We start from the raw sequence: 25,647 nt of genomic DNA, 5'->3' as shown, positions 1-25,647 counted from the left end.
CAGAGTGCTGGGATCAAGCCCCATATTGGGCTCCCTGCTCAGCAGGGAGCCTGCTTCTCTCTCTCTCTCTAGCTCCCCTGGGTTTGTGTTCCCTCTCTCTATCTCTCTCTGTCGTAAATAAATAAAATCTTCAATAAATAAATAAATAAATAAATAAAAATAAAGCCTCACCTTGTTAGGTCAGTCCCCCTCCCTCAAGAATCTGTTTTTTGGTTTGTTTTCTTTTTTTCTTTCTTTTGTTTCTTAATTTCCACATATGAGAGAAATCATATGGTATTTGTCTTTCTCTGACTGACTTATTTCACTTAGCGTTATACCTCCTAGATCTGTCCATGTGGTTGCAAATGGCAAGATTTCTTACAAGAAAGTTTTTGGGGGTCACAGCAAAACTCAAGGAGGCAGCGGCAGTAGACCCAGGTTAAAGTGGTCACAGAGTCTTCCATCTTTGACACAGCTGAGGCCTGAGTGGAAAGCTCTTTGTAGACAGGCCTGAGTTCTTATGGGAGGAATCATTTCTCTCCTGGCTTCCAGCCTTGCAGCCCAGAGCTATGGGCAAGGTTGGTGTGGTGAAGCCAGAAGCCCAGAGGCAGCCAAGGCTTCGGGTCCTGAAGTGAGATCTTCTGCGTCTGCAGAGCCTCATCTCTCAGGGAGAGTCAAAGAGCGGAGGGGCCCTGGTCTGGACAGGCTCCCAGACCAGGCGGAGTTGAGCCCTGATGAAGCTGTTGGCCTCAGGAGCAGCCCCCAAGGAGTCTGTCAGGTACCTTGGGTTTTCTCAGAGCCTAACAGGTTCTGCCACAAGCTGGCCATCTTTACTTCTCAGGGGAGCCAGCCATCCCTTCCTGTCCTCTGCCTGTGTTGCGTGTTCATAATAGTGAAGATCATTCTTGGTGGAAAAGATAAAGGCAAACTAGAGGTCCTTCCCTCTCTCATTTCAAACCTTCTGTATTAAACAGTGGTCTTTCCCTATCAGTTCAGCATCATTTATCCATTGCTCACTGGTTTCTAAATACCTATTTTGTGGATTGCACAAATGTTAGAAATGTTAGAAATACAATATTAGAAATACAGATGTTAGAAAAAGAAATTGTTCTGTGATAGTTGAATATAAGAAATGTCTTATTTTTTATTTTTTTTTAAAGAGCACTCTTCCTACCATAGTTGATAAGAAATTCATTCTCCGAGAACCCCATCCCCTTCTCAGGAACCGTAGAAACCTCAGGGCTTACCTGAGCCCAGAGATCTAGGGAAGGTGTCTGGCTTTCTCATTCATTTGACTGCTGCTCCAGGTACCCTGGTTTATGGCCATGAGGTTTGTTTGAAGGCAGCTGTCCCCATTCCCATGTGTGATGGGCTTGGTCATTTGGACACAGAATAACCAGTGAGGCTGGAGAGCCTCCCTAGGCCTACCATGCAGTCCTCCCATATTCCTTGGCACTTTCAAAACTCTAGAACATCTTCTCCATTCCCTCCCTTTCCCAAGGTTTGGGCCATGCCTCTCTGTTTGTTTCAAAGCACTACCCTCTCTTTCTCCACCCTGGTCTCCCCCCATCCCCATGACACCACCCTGCAAGATCCAGGTTAATTTCTTTGGGAACCAAACCTTCCAAGTAAAAATGGCACTGGCATCAGAATCACCTGGGGAGTTTAAAGCTTTAGGAGCAGGAATAGACCCCAGGATTTGCCCTTTCTTGTAAGCTCTCCAGAGTTTGAGAACCATGGCCTAGTTCTTGGAATATGATGGTGTTACTTGCTCTCTGGAGGTAGGTGTATCAGCCTCTGTGGGAGGTGGGGAATTGCCTTTCCATTCTTTCTCCCACAACAATTAGAAAGTCAGAAATTGATACTTTTGCAGACAGAAGAGCATAGAAGTCTTTTTTTTTTTTTTTCCAGAACATCTCTGCATACATAGCCATAATATAAGGTGGAATATGACTGTCCCATGCCCTGAGAGGGAAGTGGGTCAGGAACTGGGAGTATAGAGAAGAGAGAGCCAATTCCCAGCAACTGATCCCAGCAACTGAATGAGGAAGGGAGTGTTTGGGCTGGGCAGCAAGAGGCAGGGGGGCCCCCCACTGCAGATGGGTGGACAGGGTGCTCTGGTGATGCAAGGACCAAGTGCAATAGTAGAGCAACCTAAAAACACTTGTTTGGCTGAAGCACAGAATTAGTGCTTGGGAAATGCAGACCCACCATATCCTATCCTCAGTCCTGGGGCTGGCTGGGCTTCTGAGTTGAGTTTCTCACATTTATTTAGCACACCCAGAGGGTCTCTGGGCAAGCACGCTTTATTTATTTATTTATGGCTCAAGGTATGTTTAATGTAACAATGATTATAGTAGAAGAAGAAAAAAAGTCCAGAGTAAATTAAATATGCAAAGTTAGATTGAGTTGTTTGTGGCACAGGTATATCTTGACATAAAAATATATTCATTTTTTTCTGAATAAAAAAAGAAAAGAAGATATGAATCTGTATGATCACATTTCTGAAAAAAATCTGAGAAGGATTTCAGTGAAATAGTAAAATGTTAATAAGTATTTCTCAGAAGCTTCCTAAGGTTCATTTTTGTTTTCCTTCCTCTTTTTCATCCCTGCTTTTAGATTATTCTGTAATGATACATGTATTGTAGTCTTTCATAATAGAAGTAAATAGAATATAATGGGCCTGGTGGGCTCAATACTGTAAATGAGGCATGATCATGGTCACATGTATCCTACAGAGTCTATTTCTTAGTGCAGTGAAATTGCGCACATACTTTGTAGGGGTAGCAATAGGACACTGAAAAAAAAATGGGGACTAGTCAAGATAAATATAAGAGCAACTGAATTCAACCCATATCTATTTAAATTCAGCTTTTTTAACATCGCAGTTATTCAATGGCATAAAGTCAAGTAGCCTGTTAAAGCCTTACTAGAAAAAAAAAAAAAAAAAAAACAATATATCGTTCCCCTCCCTTTTCCTATTTCCAGGCAAGCACACTTTAATCAAACTTATTGCTGAAAGTAAGGCAGCAGCAGGTTGTAGAAATGTAAGGGGACATAAATTCTAGGCTTGCTGGAGTGTGGGGAGTGATACCTGCTGTCTGGAAAGGGAGAAGAATGACACTGTGAGTTTTATTTATAAATTGTAATGACATGTTCTAATTGGCAGTAAGTATATCTTACTATAAGAAATCCCCATTATCTTCAGTGTCAGAAAAGTCACAGACACTTCAGTGTCTGTTTCAATGTTTGTTTTATAATAAATCATAAAAGAAAGGGCTGATTAAAATTTATTGTCTTGAAAAATGAAAATTCAAAAGCACAAAAAAAAATTTTTTTTTTTTTAAATTTTACAGTTAACAAAATTTAAGTTAATGGTTGCAACCATGAGCCGATTCTTAGAAGAAAGAAAACTCAGGGGCACCTGGGTGGCTCAGTGGGTTAAAGCCTCTACCTTCCGCTCAGGTCGTGATCCCGGGGTCCTGGGATCAAGTTCCGAGTCGGGCTCTCTGCTTGGTGGGGAGCCTGCTTCCCTTCCTCTCTCTCTCTCTGCCCGCCTCTCTGCCTACTTGTGATCTCTGCCTGTCAAAGAAATAAATAAAAAATTTAAAAAATTTAAAAAAAAAAAAAGAAAGAAAGAAAACTCAGTCAGGTCTCACTAAGTTTGGGGGTAAGGGGGAGGTGGGGTCATCATTTTTCCCATTACCCTATTCCTTTACTCAACACATGTTTAATAAACACCTCTTCCATGCCAGTCACTACTTTAGGCACTGGAGACACAGTAGTCAGCAGCAAGGTCCCAGTCCTCATGGCTCTTATTTTCTAATGAAAGAGAAGGACCAGAAATAAATGGACATGGAAGGGCTATGAAGCAAGGTAAGTAGAGGTATGGCTCCAGTTGTGCAGACAGTGCTCAGAGCCTGGCCCGCATGAATGGATGGAGTCCTTCACTTCCTATGTGATTGCGCAGTGTGCTTTGGTAGTCAAGGGCCTCATCGGGTTTTCCCAAGGCCCTCCCTTAATCCCCTTTGGAATATCTTGAAGGACAGACGTCTTTACCTTCAACCCTGCCAGGTCTCCATTTGCCTGTGGTTTTGTGGGATCAGTTCTCCAACAGCACTTTCAGTAAAATCTCATCGTTCACAAGATTGCTTTTGCGGCTGGTTTGCATGTGTGACGGGCTGAGGAGGGTCAGCCCAATTCATGCTTGTTGTCCCAGTGTACTTTTTTTTTTAAAAGATTTTATTTATTTGACAGACAGAGATCACAAGTAGGCAGAGAGGCAGGCAGAGAGAGAGGAGGAAGCAGGCTCCCTGCTGAGCAGAGAGCCTGCGGGGCTGTCCATCCCAGGACCCTGAGATCATGACCTGAGCCCGAAGGCAGAGGCTTAACCCACTGAGCCACCCGGGCTCCCCCTACAGTGTACTTTTTAATAGCGTTTCTCTTCTCTCTCAGAAACTCTCAGTTTGGGTACACCTGAGTGACTCAGCCTGTTAAGCGTCGACTTGGACTCAGGTCATGATCCCAGGGTCCTAGGATAGGCCCCAATTCCCACATCAGACTCCCTGCTCAGTAGGGAGCCTGCTTCTCCCTTTCCCTCTGCCTGCCACTCCCCTTGCTTGTGCATGTGCTCTTTCTCTCTCTCTCTCTCTCTGAGTCAAATGAATAAATCAAATCTTAAAAAAAAAGAAAAAAGTTCTGTTTGGACAGTAAAGCTCACCAGCCTGTCAATCAAGGATTAACCACTGACATGGTGGGTGGGGTGTTGAACAAGACTAGATGTTTCTAAGTAGTCTTTTCATAAACATTTTTCTGTTAGGCCTTTTGCTTCCCTACAAAACCTTGTAACTGTGGAGACTTGGATGAATAACATTTAACAAAAGAGATCCCCTTTTGGAGTAATGTGAATCTTGGGTAGCAGCCACCCTGGCAGCCAGTTTATATTGGTTCATTGTGGTTTTGAATTAGACGTGAACATGGTGGTGGCCCTGCATCAGCAAGAAGTCAGGCTTGTGGTGGTGATCCCAGCCCTGCAGAGTGTTACGTGCACAAGGTGCACAGACCCTGGGAGTCCTCAGAGGGCGCTGTTAGCTTCCATACATCCCGGCACCCGACACAGAAAAAGCATCTCAGATCTGTTGAAGTCTGAACACTGAGGACACACTGACAATTTAAAAGATTAAAATCTATAAACAGATGTGGATGGACTAGAACTTGTTTCCTTCTCGCTCTTTATGTGTTGTAACCTGGAATCTTCATGCCTCAAGATTGAATAACCTTGTTTAAATAATTGTCCTTCTCCAGTACTAAAAAGCTCTATGCAAGGATGGTGGCCGTCTTCTCAAGGGGTCTTCTTATTTGTGACTAGTTACTGTAGAAAATTAAGGAAAAGGAAAGAATGTGGGTTTCTCCTTATGTATGGCATAAAGTCTGTGTATCTTTGTATTTCTGACTATAAATGGTTGCTAGAGAGACAGAGAGACTGCAAATGCTGTACCCCATAATGTCTTATGACTTGAATAGGTAGCACTGGGACTTTATGGAATGTCAAAAAGAAAATAAGGCCATCAGAAAAGGCAAACGCTGGAAACCTCTTGCTGCCTCTTTTGAGTCTGGCCATAAAAAGAACACGAAGCATTGAATTGTCCCAGTGCTGGGGCCTGGGTCTAGCACTTTCTTGCATTACGTTAGGATAGGAGCTGCTGTCTGATAAAGATAGGGAGTTGGGTGAGATTGGAAAAAGAAGCTGCTAATCATTTACTTCTCTGATTTTTGTCGTACTTACTGTCTGTACTGGAGCAATTATCACCTTATTCAATAATTGCTTTATTTATGGTACTGTTGTCCCTCCAAGGAAGGCTATGTTCCCTTTAAAAAAGCAGGGAATATGCCATAACATCTGGGTAGTACTATGAGTATTACAGATTATAATAAAAAGGACACAGATATCCTACTTAGCAATAAATCCTGACATGTTCATTTTTTTTAATGTTCTGATATCTCTGAAATCGTGATGCATCTTACAGTCAGTGGTTTTTAAAGTATTTTGCCATAGTGTAATGGGCAGCATTTTTTCTTGGTAATGTACAAAATAATGCCTGTTCCACTCAGTGGTGTCTTAGATGAGCTCCTTAAGGGACTTTTTATATTCTTGGTATAAAAACTATTAACCATATGATAAAATTACCTAGGTTCCAACTGGTGTTATATTGACTGTCAGATGATATTCAATGTATTAAATTTTGAGATACGGTTTTTTAAAAAAAGACAGTCTCTGAAGTGAGTATTCACTGAGCACGTAAGTATCAAAGGGATGAAGGTCACAGATGAGGCTCCCCAACTCCAGGTAGGTCCCAGAACTCCAACTTGAAGCAGACAGGGAGAGCATTTTGTCCAGGGCAAGGCCGAGTTGGCCTTGCCTTGGCCTACCAAGGAGGTAGCAAGCCAACTGGCTTGCATGGCATTGGGGTTTTCACGGAGGGAATCTGAGACGTCTTCAGGGTCACACTAAAAGAACTTAGATCTGATATCAAGAACAGAGGGGTAGGCGCTCTAGGAATTTGCATGGAAGCCTCACTATATTACACTGGGGTTGGTGGTTAAGCCAGAAAAGAAACTAAAGGGATGAGCCACTTTCCCTTAAGAAAAACAATTTCATTAATTTCTCCTTGAACATTTCATGTGTGTCTCTTGAACTAAAAGGCCAAGTTTGCCAGCGCTCCTGTGTAGCCTCCCTCCTCACACTACCTGTTTCTCCCTCACAGATCGCCTTCTCCCAGCACAGCAATTTTATGGACCTGGTACAGTTCTTCGTGACTTTCTTCAGGTAATTTCCCTTCTACAAACCTTATCTTATCTTTTGATTCAGATACTTAATCCCATTAATTATCAACTCCTAGAAGATAATCGAGTAATCCTGTGTTGGCACAAGAGATCAGACTAACTTCCTAGATCTTTCTGAAAAGTTATGAGTCAGTCGCAATCGTGTAAATCCATCCTAACCTGATAAATGAAAACATTTGCTTTGTACGTTCTGATCTTGGGGGGCCGTTTTTCACGTACTCGCTACTAAAATGTAGCTATTTTGGTTCTTCATATGGGGAGAATTCGGGGTTGAAACAATAATTAATAATGATTACTGATATGTGCTACAGATACACTTCCTTCTAATCAGGGATGATCCCGGTGATTATCCAGAGTTTGAAAGATTAAAGTGGCTTGTTAGGCTCTTAGGATTCTTTTATTTTTATACTTTTTAGCTATTTTTCACGTCTCTGTGCTTGCACTGTTTCTTGATTTTTCAGTTTCTCTTCGGATGTCCCACTTGTAGATGAGGATATTCATCTCATGTAACCTCACCCGCAACTCCCCACGCACCACCAGTGCAAACAAATCCCTTCCTTCCCCCTCGTGTCACGTAGTTACATCACGGTGCTTGCCTAACGCAGTGCTCCCTGTTTATGTTGTTATAACTGTAAAACCCCCGTTCACAGCAGGGGAACTGTGATTGTACTTCCCCATTGTTTGGTTGGAGCAATCACTCTCACTCTAATTTTGTTTTTTTAATTGTTTGGTTTTCTAAGAGGCTACCCCTGATTTTTCCCTGTACTCCGACAGAATTGAGTAAAATCTATCTGTGGTCAAACACAAGCAGGCACTTTCTGTTTTAGTTTCTCTTGGAGATAGATGTCTGTGTCTAGAACCCTCCAGCCCACCACTCCCAGGTGCACTAGTTTTTGAGGCCTGCGGCAGGATTGTTATCTTGGGAATTTCTCTTGCCTTCCTCTAATATTGAAATATAAGATACTAAATAGAAGATCTTGTGTCTTCATCTCCCTGTTTATTTTCTCTTTTTAAGGACTCCAGGACTTTTTTGAGAAAAGGGGTGGGGAGGTAAATTTTCCGCAACCTCTGTCTGAAAATGTTTTGATTTTTACCTTCCCATTTGATCAAAAAGTTGCATACAGAATTCTAGGCTGGAAATCGTTTCCATTAGAATTGAGATGGCATTATGCTGTTCCTTCTAGCTTCTAGTATTAATATTGAGAAGGACCAATATATAAAGACAGTTATTGCCTTTATAATTCCTACTCCTTGTATGAGATCTGTTTCTCTCTTTAAAAAATTATATTAAAGCTTACAATAAAATTACAGAGACACGTATAAAATGTGTCTGGCTCAATGAGTTAATCACACATTGAATGTGCACTTTAGAAGCTCCCCTGTGTTTCATCAGTCACAACACCCTTCTATCCCCAAAGTAACTATTTAACTTCTAAAACCATATATTGGATTTGCCCATTTAAAAAATTTACAGGGGCGCCTGGGTGGCTCAGTGTGTTGAGCCTCTGCCTTCGGCTCAGGTCATGATCCCAGGGGCCTGGGATCGAGTCCCGCATTGGGCTCTCTGCTCAGCAGGGAGCCTGCTTCTCCTCATCTCTCTCTCTGTCTGTCTCTCTGCCTATTTGTGATCTCTCTCTCTGTCAAATAAATAAATTAAATCTTTAAAAAAAAAAAATTTACATAATATCACTGCAGAACTTTTAAACCAGTTTGAATGAGCAAGAAGAATTAAAAACTTATTGGATACAGTTGAAGTTGTACTTAGAGGGTATGGCTCTAAATCTGTGGTTCTTAACTGTAGCAGCACAGTAGAAAGCTTTTGATGCCCACGCCACATCCCGGACTAGTCACATCAGAATCTCTGCAGATGGGACTCAAGCATTTGAAACCTCTGCAGGTGACTGTGATATGCAGCTAAGGTCAAGAATCACTGCTTTATAAAAGCAAAATTGGAAAAGAAAAAAAAAAACCACATTTCTCAATAAGTCAGAAAAAAGAACTACCAAATAAGTCTAAAGAAAATAGAGGGAAGCCACAGACATAGAGTGAAATTAATCATATAGGGGGAGAAGTACAGTAGAGAGAATTAAAAGAACCACAAAGTTGGATCTTTGAAAAGAATAAGAGTAATATTGATAAACCCTGGCAAGACTGACCAAGGAAAAAAGAGAGAAGGTATAAATAATACCAGAAATGTAAAAGAAGGCATTACTCCAAATCCTGCAGATAACTTTTTCCTCCATAAGAGTGTTTTATGAGCAATTTTCTGCAAATAAGTTTGAAAATGGGACAGATGGAATGGACAATTAGAAAAACAAAGAATATATACTACTTACTGATGCAGAATAAGAACATGAACATTGAATAGGGCTATATCTGTTTAAAAACAATACATAACTTAAAATTTTCCCACAAAGATTACTCTAGGCCCAGGTGGCCTCATTGGTAACTTACAACCTTTTAAGAAAGAAATAACATCCTTAGTAACAACATCTTCTAGAGAACAGAAAAAAATACATCCCAGTATGTTTTAATGAGGTTAGTACAACCTGACAAGAGTATTATGAGGGAGGAATTTACAAGTTAGTCTCCCTCATGAATGAAGAAGCAAAAATCCACCAGTAATTTAAAAAGCCAACAATATCATGACTCAGTTGGGTTCATTCCAGGAATTGCAAAGTTGATTTAGCATCAGAAAATTGATCTGTGTAATTAACATGAATTGCATAATAAGAGAAGAGAATAATATGATCATCTTAAGCAGTGAAGAAAAGTATTTGATAAAATTTGATCTCTCGGGGCGCCTGGGTGGCTCAGTGGGTTAAAGCCTCTGCCTTCGGCTCAGGTCATGATCGCAGGGTCCTGGGATCGAGCCCTGCATTGGGCTCTCTGCTCGGCAGGGAGCATGCTTCCCCTTCTCTCTCTGCCTGCCTATCTGCCTACTTGTGATCTCTGTCTGTGAAATAAATAAATAAAGTCTTAAAAAAAAAAATTTGATCTCTCATTCATTAAAAAACTCCTAGGAAACTCAGAATAGAAAGAAACTTCTGATAAAAGAAAAATCTGATAAAGGACCAATATATAAAGCCAACAGCAAACCACTTTCTTTTTTTTTTTTTTTTTTTTTTTTTAAAGATTTTATTTATTTATTCGACAGAGAGAGAGATCACAAGCAGGCAGAGAGAGAGAGAGAGGAGGAAGCAGGCTCCCCGCTGAGCAGAGAGCCCGATGTGGGACTCGATCCCAGGACCCTGAGATCATGACCTGAGCCGAAGGCAGCGGCTTAACCCACTGAGCCACCCAGGCGCCCGCAAACCACTTTCTTAATGGTGAAATTGAGTTTAAGAACAAGCAAAGACTGGCTGGCTCAGTCACTTGAGCCTGTGACTCTTGATATCAAGGTCATGACTGGAAGCCCCAGGGGGCATGGAGCCTACTTAAAAAAAAAAAAAGAAAAAAAAAAGATTCTATCAGTCACTTCATTCAACATTGTGACAAAAGTTCTAGCCAATATAATAAGATAAGAAAAATTACATAAGAATTAGAAAAGAAAAAAAATCATCACCTTAAAATATGATTGTATTTATAGGAATTCAAAAGAATGCAGAAAAAAAATTAGAATTGGTAGGTGAATTCAGCAAAGTTGCTAGATACAAGGGCAATATTAAAAAATTAGTTCTATGTCATTCAGAGACATACATCTTTTGCAGCTCTTACTGGTAAAGGCAGATGATGGCATGAAAACCATATAATTAATTGTATTTCCCATAGTGAGCCATTAGGTGCCCGCCCCTTTTGACCATGAAAGAAATCCCTTCCTGAGTGATGCTGGGGAACAGATGGCCTCTCTTCAAGAGATTCAGCCACGTCCTGATGGGCCCATTTCTGCCTGCTGTGAACTGTAGCCTTTAGTTTCTGGATGATGATGACACCTCCACCAGGAAGTAACTGTTGCATCCCTCCAGTCTTGCAGAGAGAGAAAATCTGATAAAAGCATTCAGTGTTGGGGCGGGGGGGGGGGGGGGGGGTGGATCGATTACATTTCTATACTTCACTAACAAAAATGAAATTTACATGTTGCCGTTACTTTAGTAAGTAAAATTATTCAAAATTACAGCATAACAGATCAAGAAAGAATTACCAAGAAAAAATGGAGAGGGTGGGAAGACAGTCTACTGACCCCCTCCCCCGACAGTAAACACTTTGTCAAGCTACAAGTGATCATTGTGGCACTGGGCACAAAATCAGATTAATCAGTGGAATATGTACATAAACAAGGAAACAGATAAAGTTTAAAGGTCTCAGATTTGTTTGAAGTGACGAAAAACTAAATAGAATTAAACAGTAGACAGTTATAAACAAGAAGCTAGAAGATCAGTATAGACTTAATAGCCACTAGTCACATGTAACTCGTGAGCACTTGAAATGTAACTAGTGTGACCGAGAAACTGAATTTTTCATTTTATCTAATTTTAACTAATTTAAAATATTTAAATATATTTAATTTAAATATAATTTAAAAACTACTTGATTCAGTTACCAGAGAACTTGTGTGTTTAGAACAACCTGGATATGTGAATCTGCTTTTTCAAATGTGAATTTTATGAAATTTATGAAATTTAAATACAGATCAGTTATTTTCTGATAAAAACTTAGAATTGGTAGGTGAATTCAGTGTTCACATTGAGATGTGCTTATTAGTATAAAACACACACTGGATTTTGAAGACTTAGTAGAATATTAGAACATAAGATACCTCAATTTCTATATTGGTCACATCTTCAAATGATGTTTTAGCAATCTTGGGTTAAATAAAACTAATTTTATTAAAATTAATTTCACCTGAGTGTGTTTTTTTTTTATTTTGGCTACTAGAACTTCTAAAATTACATGCGTGGCTAACATTAAATTTCTGTTGAACAACAATGACGTAGATAAAGGGAAAATTTTGTAAGGGTGACATAAACAGATATGATAAAATAATGCTAAATTAATCCCAAGTATTTGAAAACAAAATAGTAAGTCCTCATTCAGACTTTTTAAGGTAGAAAATCAGCATAAAGCTAATTCTCTTACTATAAATTTAAAAAGTTGTTTATGTTCATAGTAAAACTTCAGACAACGTAAAAACTAAAACTCAAACTTCCCCTAATCCTACTCTTTAAATATTACCACTGTTAATATTTTAATGTTTGTGTTTCCAGAGTTTTTTCTGTGTGTATATACACTGTGCATGCAAGTTGTGGTTTTTCTGATTCTTTGGTTTATAAAATGGGTTTCCTCCTTACATGTTGTTCTAGAACTTGTTTTTTCACTCAGTGTTCTGCGGTTAACTTTTCCCATGTGCGGTTTCACTCCATTTTTAAACAGCTTTTTCCATAGTAGGAGTACCATATTTTATTTAACCATTCCTCTTTTGACTGACTCTTAGATTGTTCTGTTTTTGTTACATATGCTTTTACATTTAAATGCAGAAACACTGCCGTGGCCTCTCAGAACAGTTGCATCAATTTATACTCCTACAGCAGGAATATAATTTCTTTTATTGTTTCTGCCTGTTGCTCTTATTGGTTCTTAGCAACAGTAGATATTGTTATTATTTTTCATTTCGTCAGTCTGGGAGGTATCACTGGTATCTTAAATTTGGATTTCTTTAATTATGACTGATACTTACTAATGTCTTTCAGTTCCTGTTTTGAATGATTGGTCCCTATCCTGTGTTTATATTTCTCTTGGGATATTTGCCTTTTTTTGCTGAAACTTAGGACTTTGTTTCATTTTGCAACTATTAACAGGTGTGTGTGTTCCCTTGTTTGTCTTAGGCCCCATTTATGGTATTGAACCCTGCATCCTGCTCCCTACGCAGCAGAGAGCCTGCTTCTCCCTCTACCTCTGCCTGCCGCTCTTGCCTACTTGTGCTCTTTATCTCTATATTCCTGTCAAATAAAGAAATAAAATCTTTAAAAAAAAAAAAAATTGAGAGGGGCGCCTGTGTGGCTCAGGGGATTAAAGCCTCTGCCTTTGGCTGAGGCATGATCTCAGGGTTCTGGAATCAAGCCCCTCATTGGGCTCTCTGCTCAGCGGGGAGCCTGTTCCTCCCCCTCCTCACCTGCCGCTCTGACTGCTTGTGCTCTTTCTCTCTCACTGTCAAATAAACAAGTAAAATCTTAAAAAAAAAAAAAAAAAAAAAAAAAAAATTAGGAGCTCTATACCAGGAACTCTGGAAAAAGAGCAAACATACATTTTTTTAATTATACCACACTCATCCTTCAGGTCCTGGCCCAGTGTTCCTTCCTCCAAGACCACATCCCAGAACCCCAAACCCCAAACTAAATGGTCTTCCCTTGTTCTCTCCCAGAGAACCGTATTAGTTTTCATCATGGTACTTCCCACAGTTTTTTCCTTGCGTCATATCTGTGCTCACAGTTAGACTCAAAGCTTAAGAGAACAGGTGCACTGTCTCTTTTAGGCACACACTCACACACACACACACACACACACACACACACTCACACACACCTCTCCAGCCCCTAGCACACAGTCACGTGCAAATACATGTATGTAAACTAGAGCTTCAGGAGAAGTGCTGAGTCTCAAGGAACCAGAGGCACCAGCCTCTCTGAGGGAAAGAAGTTGGTGGAGCCCGTTGATGGCGTGCTCTTAAGGGCGCGTAGAGGCCACATGCTAATTCCGTAGCTCGTGAGCAGGTCTTACGTATATTCTTGGAACATACGTACAGATTGAGGTGACCCTGCTGCCAGGTACCAGCCTAGTAAGGAGTCGTCCCTTCTGGTGGAAGACTGTGAAACCATCAGAATTGGCTGGGACCATGGAATCTTGTGTAGCAAACAAAGACAAATGGCGCTCTTGTCATTTCTTCTTTTGAAGGTGGAACCTTTGGACAAGAATCCAGTGCTCCCCACCCCCGGAGTTTGTTTAAGAACTCAGAATGATGATGATCTTTTAACTGAGAAAAGAGTCCTTTTTATGAACACGAGGAATGAAATATTTTCCCCAAGCAAGTTAACCAGGTCCCAGAGGATCTAAGTGACAATAAGGGGAGAAGAAAAATATCCAGAGAATCCTAAGCAGCACTCTGAAGAACAGCTCAGATAACACAGAAAAGAGAATGGGGGGTGGGAGGGGGCAGGGCACTCAGGGATTCAAGTGAGAAAATCATTGTGAGGGGAGTTAGTAAGAATACTTCAAGACTCGGGCACAGTGAAGTAAACTCTAGATTCTGACAAATCCATTAAGCCCTCTTTATATCTTAATGAGATGCTACTCGAGACTCCAGTAGTAGCCTTGTGAATGAAGAGGGAAATAATAAGACCCCATGCTTGCTTGCCGTGAGAATCAGTTGAAGTCATGTATGTGAAAGGGCTTTGTGTCTGGGAGCATGGTGCCAGGGTGGTTAGGACAACTGGTAGTAGTAAGAGGGACCAACACTCTGTGGACATCTTTGTGGCTAGGGTCACAGATGCCTTAGAGGCCAATGTCTGAGTGAGGATAAAAAAGGAAAAATAGGTGATGTCACATCACTTGGCCCAAAAGAGGGCATGTAATGAGAATTTCAGTTAGAGGCCAGATAACAATGTTCTTGTAAAACTTAATTACCTGAACTTCTGCTAGACCCTTGCCACACTGACAACAGACATTCTGTCAAGTCCATTTCACATTCCAGAAGATAGACGTGAGTGTGGGTTCCTCCCTCTCTGGATCTAATGCTGACCAGAATGGTGAAATGCAAGTCACAGCAGCTCAGTAAGAAGCAGTGTGTCTCTGTGTTCAAGCTGGGTTAGAGGTCAAGGCCAGGCCAAGAAAATGCATACGTAGTTTTAGAAAAGCCAGATTTGTGAGAGCAGGAAATAACCATTAGTTAATAGTCTTGCACTCTGGAGAGAATGTTCAGGATGCTCTCAAAAATATCATTCTAGGGGCGCCTGGGTGGGTCAGTGGGTTAAAGCCTTGCCTTCAGCTCAGGTCATGATCCCAAGGTCTTGGGATCGAGCCCCGCATCAGGCTCTCTGCTCAGTGGGGAGCCTGCTTCCTCTTCTTTCTCTCTCTGCCTCTCTGCCTACCTGTGATCTCTGTCTGCCAAATAAGTAAATAAAATCTTAAAAAAAAAAATCATTCTAACTGCACAATGAGTTAACCTGGTAAGAAACAGAGCTCCCAAACACGGAGCTCTCACACAAATTATGAGTTTGCAAAAGACATAGACTAAAGGTAGAAAGAGAAACTTAGAATCAAAGCATGGATTTTTTTGAGAATAGTCTCAGGGAAGTATAAGCCTTTGAAAGCAAGAACAGGTTTAAGACAAAAAGGTGAAATGTTTCTTGTTTTCTCCTTGAGCTGACAGGAAGTGAGAGGCCCTTAGCCTGGAGCTAGTGTCCTAGTTTTGAAAGAGAAATGCATGTCTTTGATGATCTCTGAATGACATTGGCAAAATGTTAATAATTGCCAAGGCTAAGTGATGGACATAGGAATTCATTAGATCATTTCCTCTACTTGAGTGTATATGTTTGAAAATTTTTCACGGTTTAATGTTTCTTTAAATTTCATTTACATGGGAAAATCTAGAAAACAGTTGACAAGAGGGACTGCAGTAGGGTGAACACTGAGTTACAGCACTACCTATACCCAAACTGTGGTAGGAAGGAAAGAAGGGAGGTAAATCAGTGAGTGTTCAACTGAAACAACTAGAATGTTCTTTGTTGTTGTATTACCCTAGGAGAAATCTCATACACATAACAGCTTTGAAGAACAATCACTGTGTGTTAGTATGCTGTTTGTGTCACTTCTTAGAAAAGCTGGAGGACACCTGGGTGACTCAGTGGGTTAAGCCTCTGCCTTCGGCTCAGTTCATGATCTTAGGGTCCTGGGATCGAGCCCCGCATCAGGCTGTCTGGTCAGCAGGGAGCCTGCTCCCCCCCCCCCCGCCACCGCCTGCCTCTCTGCATACTTGTGATCTCTCTCTCTATCAAATAAATAAAATCTTTAAAAAAAAAAAAAAAAAGCTGGAATCAGTAGAAGAAACTGGGTTGCTGTTGTTTTTAACAAGTCTGTGTTAAAGATGGAAGCCCCTAGGCCAGGAGGTGGTGGAGGGGAAGAGGACACAGACCTGAGCTGTACTGTCTTACACCTCTGGGTTGAGGGTAGTCTAGGAGAGGCTTCTGAGTGGCACTAAGGTGCTCGCCTCCGAGGACAGTCCTGTGTTCAACTATATTGGTGGCATCTTGACCAACTTGGAAGCGATTCTCATTCGCTCCTTGCCCCTCCATGTGGATTTGCTGCCTCCTTGTGTTCTTTCAGAATAAAAATAACAAAAAAGTAGGAAACCAAGAAAGACAGATTACTCTTCTCAGACTCCTTTACTGCTTCTTCCTGTTCTCCCCAACTTCTCCTGGGTGAGGTGTGCCCCCCAGAACATTCTTCTATATTTGTAATTCACTCCCTGGGTGACCGCATCCAGATTTATTACTTCAAATACACCACTGCCCCTCGAACATCACAGGTTTTTTCCTGCAGGTCCGCTTATACATGGATTTTCTTCAATAAATACAGTACAGTAAATGTACTTTCTTTTCCTTATGATTTCCCCTTTTCTTAAGATCTATTTATTTATTTGCACGAGAGCACAAGCAGGAGGGGCAGAGAGAGAGAATTTCAAGCCGACTTAGCGCTGAGATCGTGACCTGAGCTGAAACCAAAAGTCAGATGCTTGACCAAGTGGGCCACCCACGCACTGCTTTATGATTTTTTTTTACTAACGTTTGCTTTTCTCTACCTTTGCTTTATTGTAAGAATACAGCCTATAATACATATAACATATAAAATATGACTTAATCAGCTGTTTATATTGTCAGTAAGGCTTCCTGTCAACAGTGGACTACTAGTAGTTAAGTTTTGGGGGAGTCAGAAGTTATATGTGATTTTCTACTGTGTGGAGGTTCAGCACCCCTAACTCTCCCATTGTCCAAGTGTTAACTGTGTATGCTTATGACTCCCAAACGCCACCTCTAAGCCCAACCTGGCACCCAGCCTCCATGCTCATGTGTCTGTCCATGGACACACCCTTTGGTGTCCATGTCCTCTCCCTTTGGCGCTTAGGAGGAGATCTCAGAATTTGGTGTGTCTCACACTGTCTGCTGTCCTGCACCCGCTCCACCCAGAGCCTTCCTTGTCTAGGTTGATGGCAAGTTCCTCGGGCCAGAACTTCTCTGTTCCATCCCCTCCCTCCAGCACATCAGGAAATTCTGTGGTCTCAGCCTTCACATTGTGTCCAGATTCCAAAGTGCTTGAGCCACATCATGTCTCCTAGACTACTGGTCTCCCTGTTCCTGCCATTGCTACCCTAAAAGTCTCCTCAGCATCGGTTAAATTATGTTACTTCTCTGCTTCAATACTAAGTTAGCTCCTCATCTCAGTCAGTAAAATCCAGTACCCTTAGCGTGCCTGCAGGCTTCCCAAGGTCTACTGCTGCTTACCCCTCTGCCTTTCCCTGTGACCCATCTCCCCCCCAACTCCAGCCATGCCAGCCTCCTGAGGTTCCTCCTTGCCTGTGGCTGTGCACAGCCGCGCCCATTCCCCAGGTGTGTGTCTGTAGACCACCCCTGGGCCACCTCCCACACCCCCTCCAAGTGTTGCTCAGATGTCACCTTCTAGAGAAATAAGACTCACCCACTCTGACCGTTCTGCTTTAGAGTGAGAGTGGCACTCCCGGACCCCCTTTTCCTTACCATCTTTTTATTTCCGTGGCATTTACTACCTTCTGACTTGCTCTATAAGTTGCTTGTTTATTTTGTTTATTTTTTATCTCCACCTGATAGAATGTCAACTCCATGAAAATAGCGATCTTTTGGGACGCCTGGGTGGCTCAGTGGGTTAAGCCGCTGCCTTTGGCTCAGGTCATGATCTCAGGGTCCTGGGATCGAGCCCCACATCGGGCTCTCTGCTCAGCAGGGAGCCTGCTTCCCTCTCTCTGTCTCTCTGCCTGCCTCTCCATCTACTTGTGATTTCTCTCTGTAAAATAAATAAATAAAATCTTTAAAAAAAAAGAAAAAAGAAAAAGAAAATAGCGATCTTTTGTCCAGTTCATTGGTGGATTGTATGGGCCTAGAACAGGACCTGCCTCAATAAAGTATTGATTAAAAGGACAATTGAGACCATCAGGGAGGCACAAGGACCAGGAGAGTCAGGACAGTTGAGAGGCCCAGTAAGACAGGAACCAGGAGGCTCTCCCTCGAGTGATGACCCTGGCAAGCCCCTTCTCTTTCACGTCAGGGAATTCACTGGAGATATCTTTCCCTCATTGATGTCAGGGCAGCGGGGAGCTGTGGGAGCCTTAAGAGGGTGGGAGTTCAGTCATCCTCACACTTCAGCGTGCCCCCTGCAGCCGGCTTGAGGGCCTGCCTCCAGCCAGCAGCTGGGTGCACTGGGGCTGCAGTTGGAAGCAGACTTATGCTGCAAATGCCTAGTGTCTGTGGTAACAGAAGTCCGTCATTCTGTCTGCTGTCGAGGTTGCTTTTCAAACCATCCACACCTGGTTTACAGACAAGAGAACATTAAAGCATTTAGTTATAAAACCAGTGGCGAGTTATTCTCTCCTAATACTTTTAAGAAAGTTATTTGGCTTGAGGTTGATCATTTTATTTTATAAAAATTATATGAATTTTTTTATAAAACTATGATTGAATATATATTATTATATATACATTTATTTCTTCTTGTGTTTTCCTCTCCCGTATGAAAAACTGGTTGTTACGTTTATAACGAACTTTTCTCATTTTTTTAGTTTTATCAGTAAAGGTTTGCTAAGTCAATTAAATAGCATGCGTGTCATTCATTATTATTATCCTAGGCTTTATTTTTCTTCTTTGGGATAAGCCTTGAGGGGCCATTCTGATAAAAGGCCCAGTGGGTGGTTGGAGCTCTTAGCCAGTGCCTTTGGGGACAGTATTATGTAGTCCGGAAGCTCAGCTCTTCACAGCCTTCTCCCACTTGCTTCTGTGAGCTGGGACTTGGTTGTGATGAGTTATGATAAAAGTGCTCGGAGTTGGGCCTTGGGGTGACCCTTCCTGCCTGGCCGAGGCGTGGGTGGGTGATAGTGCTGATTCTGGGGGCTGGGATAATAACTCAGTACTTTCCTTTCTCACAGTTGTTTCCTCTCTTTGCTCCTGGTGGCTGCTGTGGTTTGGAAGATCAAACAAAGTTGCTGGGCCTCCAGGCGGAGAGAGGTAAGCCTCAGGGGATGAAGGTTCATGAATGCCTGTGAGAGCTGCTTCCTTTCTGTTTCTCTAAAGCAGGTCAGTTTAGTGATTTAGTGATAATTGATAGACATCTCACAGGGGGACTCGGGCTGCCCTGTCTGCAGAATGTGGTCTGTAGATTTTGATTAGTGTATATAAAGTAAAATTAGTTCTGCACCACATGCCTTTAACTTTCTAAAAGGAATCTTTAGTATTTTTAGTCTTTAGTATTGACTTACAGCTGCTGATTCTACTCATTCTACCAGCAGTCTGTCCTTAACTCAGGCAGGAGATCTGGGTACTCAGTAGTAGGGCTTTTCATGAGAAGGAGGGTAAAATCAACCAGCTAAGCATCTCAGAAATGTCTCATCACTCAAAGATAAATCAGTGTCTAGTTAAGTTTTTGCTTGAATTTCATTTTTTTAATGAGTCTTGATATATATCCAGAACTCTGTTCCAAAAGTAATAACGAAATGCAGTAAGATGAAACCAGAGAGGGACACAAACCATAAGAAACTCTTAATCTCAGGAAACAAACTGAGGGTTGCTGGAGAGGGGAGGGGTGGAAGGATGGGGTGACTGGTTGATGGACATTGAGGACGGCACATGTTGTGGTGAGCACTGTGTGTTGTATAAGACTGATGAATCACAGACCTGTACCCCTGAAACTAATAATACATTATATGTTAATTAAAAAAAATACTAAGTCTCTCAAGTATTTACAATTGTGACCAGTCAAATAAATGAACTTGGTTAAAAGTGACAGTATAAACTCTTCATTTACCACACCTTTCACCGATGTTATTACTCTGCCTTCTAGCAGTCCTGTCTCCTGTTGCATTGTTGATAATGGAGGGGCACTGAGGTCTAGGCTGACCACACTCCTCTGTCTTCTGTATTCTATTCATGCCCTTTTCTATATAAAAATCGATCTACAGACAAGATTTAGAAGAGAACGGAAATATCCCAAGTCAAAACTCAGAGGCCCACAGCACTGTTACCAGAACAGTCTGTTACCACACTGTCTGTAATGAGGGCCTCCTCCTGGGGGCCGTGACCCCTTTTCTGACCCACATAAAGGTGATGTTAGCATAGAGGTAATGTTGCATCCTTTTTATTATCATTCTTAAAATTCAGTGGGTAACATATTCAGAGGAATTTTTTTTAGTAGCCTCATTACTAATACATTTTATTTTATTTTTTTTTTTTAAAGATTTTATTTATTTATTTGACAGAGAGAGATCACAAGTAGGTAGAAAGGCAGGCAGAGAGAGAGAGGAGGAGGAAACAGGCTCCCTGCCGAGCAGAGAGCCCGATGTGGGACTCGATCCCAGGACCCTGAGATCATGACCTGAGCCGAAGGCAGCGGCTTAACCCACTGAGCCACCCAGGCGCCCTCATTACTAATACATTTTAATACCCAATGAATTGTACCATTTTTTAAAATTCTTAAAAAAAAAAAAAGAAATACATGTTATCCAAACAGAGTAAGAAAGAAGTGGGAATCCTCAATAAACCAGTAGCCAGAGAAGGAATTAAAAAGGTGTCAAAATATTACTCTCTCCATGAAGGGCATTACCCTAGGAGTTTCCATTTGAGATGAGCTTATGGAAATAATAATAATGGTCTATTTCTCCTTGAGTGTTTAGGAGAATTATTTCCAAAATACCTAAACTGTTGCAGATAAAGGGAAAAGATGGAAAGCTTAAAGAGTCCTCATTCATTGTATGCATAGAAACTTAGAAACCGAAACAAAGGCCAGTCACACAGTGACTGTATGTGGAACAGTCTAATTTACCAGTGTAATAAAAGGATCACTTGCTCCCAGAAACCCTGTCAGAATACCTTATATCAGTGGGTCAAAATAGTACCTAAATGTTTAGTAGTGGCCAAGTAATCACATAGTCATTTATTGAAATTCAACACTGGTTCCTGCTTTAAAAACTAAACTCTTAGTAAACTCAAAAATAATACCCCCTTTAACACCATAAAGAATATCCCGATCACTCAAGATATAAAAATACTAGAGGTTGTACCAACAAAATCTAGACAAGTTTGTCATAAGAAGAGCTAGCATTTGAGCATTTCTAAATTCCAGGCACTGTTCTAAGTGGTTTTATATAGATTAACTGATTAACTCTTCATAACAAGCCTGTGAAATACTTACTGACCCTGTTTCACAGATGAGGAAACTGAGGCTCGGGGAGGCAGAAAAATAAATTACTCTGTGCCTCATTGCACAGTTACTATGAGACCAAACTGGGCTTTAAACTTGGGACTTCAGTCCTCACAGGCCACGTGCCTAGTCCTATAGGCCCCATTGTCACTTAATTCTGTTCTGGACATTCTAAGCTGTGCACTCTGAGAAAGAGAAATAAATTTTATTACTATTAGGGGGCAAAGTTACTATTTTCAGATAAGATGATAGAAACACAGTAGAGTAGCGATTTGCCTGCATAAAAAGTAATAAAGTGTATCAAGAATAAATCAGTGAAGACAAACAGCCCACTAGAAAATGTTTGCAACATACTTGAAAGAAAATATGGAGAGGATGAACACCTTGTAGAAAAAGGTTTTTAAAAAGTATGCTTGTGACTCTAAATAAAATTTTAACAAGATATTTCACCATTCTGTAGGAATGATGAATGTCTGATGAAGAAGAGGTTTTCTTTTCTTCAGCTACACCAGAGAACATGCTTTATCAAGGAGGAAGGAAGAATTAGAAGATTCCTACCTTGCAGGGTTAGGATAGGCTTTATTTAGGTTCCGTAAGAACAATAGTTTCTTCAGCATATTATTTTTTTTTAAAAGATTTTGTTTATTTATTTGACAGAGATCACAAGTAGCAGAGAGGCAGGCAGAGAGAAGAAGGGAAGCAGGCTCCCTGCCGAGCAGAGAGCCCAATGCGGGGCTCGATCCCAGGACCCCAGGATCACGACTTGAGCCAAAGGCAGAAGCCTTAACCCACTGAACCACCCAGACTCCCCCAGCATATTGTTTTTTATTTATTTTTTTATTTTTATTTTTTTATTTTTTTCTTTGACAGACAGAGATCACAAGTAGGCAGAGAGGCAGGCAGAGAGAGAGGAAGGGAAGCAGGCTCTCTGCTGAGTGGAGAGCCCGATGCGGGGCTTGATCCCAGGACCCCGGGATCATGAACTGAGCCGAAGGCAGAGACTTAACCCACTGAGCCACCCAGGTGCCCCAGCATATTGTTTTTTAAATCATTTAAATTTCTTTAGAAGTCCCAGATTAAACTTCTTTAAGAATTCCCCCACCCCTAGAAAAGTATGCTTATGACAACAGTGTTTATCAACAAACTAACTAAGCTTTTCCCCTTGCCATTTAAAATTTCTCTGTAACTGTGAACCCGGCTGTTGAGAATATATTTCGGCATTTCCCCAGCTTCAGTCATGGCTTATCCCTCTTGGATTTGTAGAAGAAATGACTTACTGGGATTTATTACAGAAGTCATAACAGTTGACACTCCTGAAGTGCTCACTAGACGCCTACACACATTACCTCCTGCACTCTTCCCAAAGGAGCTTGCAAACCGGAGGAGCGTGGGCGCTCTGTCCTGCTGTGACTCCAGCTCCAGGAATAGTGCAGAACCCAAAGTAGGGCTGCCACTTGTATTTGTTGAGTAAGTGGACCAACAGCTTGACGAGATGTAGAATGTTAGTGTTTTAAGAAAATGTTTAAGATAAAAATATCCTTCTAAAACAGAGCCCTGATCTATCCAGACTAAGATTCTGTCTCCTACCATAGTTCCAAGTGGGCGATTTGAAGGCAGGCCTGGTTGTCTTCCATGGCATGACCGATCTCCAGGCTTCAGTGATGTGCCCAGAGTGCTAATATCCTCAATGATACATGATTGATATATATTGATCCCACCATGTGCAAGGCGCTGAGCTGGGTTTTGGAGTGTTAACTCTGCCAGACTTCACATGTTTTTGTTTTCAACTTATACCCACCCTGGGAACAGAGAGCTCTTTCCATTCCTATCTGTGGTCTAAGTACAAGTTTCAGTAGGAAGGAAGAAAGCCTGGCTTTAGTAATAAAAACACGAGGAGACAGGGCTACGTCATTTATTTAATGTACTTAACAAGCAGGCACCACAGCACTCTGTCCATCAGTACTTATCCTGTATCTCTAACCAGTAAGGACCTTTTTTTCTTTAATATACGATAATAGTACTGTCATCACATTAACAAAATTTAGCAAATCCCAATGATACCTGGTCTGTGTCCAGTTTTCTCCAGCTGTCTAAAAAATATCGTTTTGGACTTGATTTGTTTGAAGTGGGAAGGATGAGGTACTTTTAATATGTTGCATCCCTTATTAAATTCCCCTCAGCACTCGGTCTGCTAACACTTGCCACAATATTACTTCGTAGCAACTTCTAAGAGAGATGCAGCAGATGGCCAGTCGCCCCTTTGCCTCCGTAAATGTTGCCTTGGAAACAGATGAAGAGCCTCCTGATCTTATTGGGGGGAGTATAAAGGTGAGAACATGATTCAAAAGTCCCGAAAACTTGCAGAGAACAAGAGCCTTATTCTATTGCCTCGTAATGGTATGTTCCTCTCTTTCTCTCTCTTTAGCCATCAGACAGCACGCTGATGTTGTCAGATACTCTTTTGCTTTCATTTTTCAGTCTTTCATTCATGTTGTTAAGCATTCTTGTGGTCAAAGAATTTGAAAATATAAATGGTTTGTCTCAAATTCTTATTAAGTATTCTGTGACATAATAATTTCAAATTTATATTGGAAAAGAGCTAAATTGCAACATTGCTTTTTATAAGGAATTTAGGGAATTTTCTTAAAGGGGAAAAAATTATGAGTCACTATGCATTCCATGGAATATAAATATTTCTGACTCCTCCAAAAGGAAATGAGGAAGAAAGTGAGAAAAGTTTCTCTTTTAGCAAAATGATGAAATATTTCAGATAATCTGGGGAAACAACTATAGATCCTGAATTTTAAAATACTTATTAAAACATTACTGAGCTCAGAGGAAGTAGGTGAAATTCCCAGGGAATACTCTCTTGTCCCTCCCCGCAAAAAAGAACAAATCGTGAACCCAAGCCAGAACGATGTGTGGCCTGAAGTGGTTCCTACTTGGTAACACACCATGCTGACGTAGGTGCAGATCCTCTCTGTGGGAAAGCATCCCCAATCCAGCCATGTAGGATCCCCACAGATCAAGATCAAGCCATCAGAGCTCACCAAGGACAAGAGAGACAACTCACTGGGAATAAGAGTTAGCAGACGCCATGGACAGTGGTTTAGACAGAACTTCCCGTGTCAGAGTGGCATCTCAAGCACACAATATAGCTCTGTCTGAAATGTTTAAAGATGGGAAGATGGAGTTGTAAAGATGAGGAGACCATGAATCAAAAAGGACCGGATCTTAAAAAGAACCAAATGGAACTATTAGAAATGGAACATACGAAGACGCCTGGCTGGCTCAGTTGGTAGAGCATGTGATCTTGATCTCGGGGTTGTGAATTCCAGCCCCATATGGGGTGTAAAGATCACTTAAATAAATAAATAAACTTTTTAAAAAAATGGACTATATAGGGGTTGAGATTTTTTAAATAACTCAGTTTACACGTTAAACAGCATGTCAGACTCAAGTGAAGACAGAATTTTTGAACTGGAAGATGAATCTGAAGAAATTACACAGAATGCAGAACAGTGAGACAAGAAGATGGAAACTGTGACAAATGATAAGAATATGGAGGATAAAAGGAGAAGACCTAATGTGGCTTTTATACTTATACTGTGGGATTGCCACAGTGTGAAGAAATCGGAATGCTCGAGCACTGTTAGTGGGAATGTGAAATGAGGTAGCTACTGTGGAAAACAGTATTGGTCTCCCTTAAAAAAAAAAAAAATAGAATTGCCATGTAATCTGGCAGTTCCTCTTCTGGATATACCTGCTGGAATGAACCCATGTTCATAGCAGCATTATTCACAATAGCTAAAAGATGGGCGCAACCCTAATGTCCATCAGTAGGTGAATGAGTATGCAAAATGTGGCCTATACACGCAAAGGAATATTAGTCAGTCTTAAAAGGGGAGGAAATGCTGATGTGTGCTACATGGGTGAACCTTGAGGACATTATGCTAAGTGAAATAAGCCAGTCACAAAACAAATACTGTATGATTCCACTTTTCTGAGTTATCTAGAGTATTTGAATCCCTAGTGACAAAGTATAATGGAGGTTGTGGGCGGGGGGGGGGGAAGAGGGGCATAGGGAGTCAGTAGGGGTGTAGGGTTTCAGTTCTGTGAGAGGAGAAGAGTTCTGGAGATGGATTGTGGTAATGGTTACATAACAACATGATACTTAATACCTCTGAAGTGTAAACGTAAAAAGGGTTAGGATGGAAGAAAAGTGGGGGGGAGTGCCTGCATGGCTCAGTTGGTTAAGAGTCTGTCTTCAGCTCAGGTCATGATCCCTGGATCCTGGGGTCGAGCCCCATATCAGGCTCCCAGCTCAGCAAGGAGTCTGCTTCTCCCTCTCCCTGCCATTCCCCCTGCTTGTGCTCCCTCTCACCCTCCCCGCCCCCA

The 25,647-nt window shown here is 41.4% G+C and overlaps 1 protein-coding gene across 4 annotated transcripts in view; it reads left to right on the top strand.

The window, feature by feature from the left end:
- LOC132008141 (attractin) overlaps positions 1-25,647 on the top strand; it is a 149,082-nt gene that overhangs the window by 113,495 nt on the left and 9,940 nt on the right. For 2 of the 4 annotated variants that reach the window (XM_059386536.1, XM_059386539.1), the window contains exons 25-27: positions 6,744-6,805; positions 18,983-19,061; positions 23,470-23,577. In XM_059386536.1, coding sequence (XP_059242519.1) covers positions 6,744-6,805; positions 18,983-19,061; positions 23,470-23,577 — 249 coding nt within the window. Of the gene's footprint in view, positions 1-6,743; positions 6,806-7,283; positions 8,133-13,710; positions 13,939-18,982; positions 19,062-23,469; positions 23,578-25,647 lie in introns of those variants that run through there. The other 2 variants (XM_059386537.1, XM_059386538.1) reach the window with 2 other exon arrangements.

Source organism: Mustela nigripes, unplaced genomic scaffold, assembly GCF_022355385.1.
Source record: "Mustela nigripes isolate SB6536 unplaced genomic scaffold, MUSNIG.SB6536 HiC_scaffold_75, whole genome shotgun sequence".
Lineage (NCBI taxonomy): Eukaryota > Metazoa > Chordata > Mammalia > Carnivora > Mustelidae > Mustela > Mustela nigripes.
The sequence above is the reverse complement of the archived record's forward strand: the minus strand, read 5'-3'. Positions and strand labels throughout refer to the sequence as shown.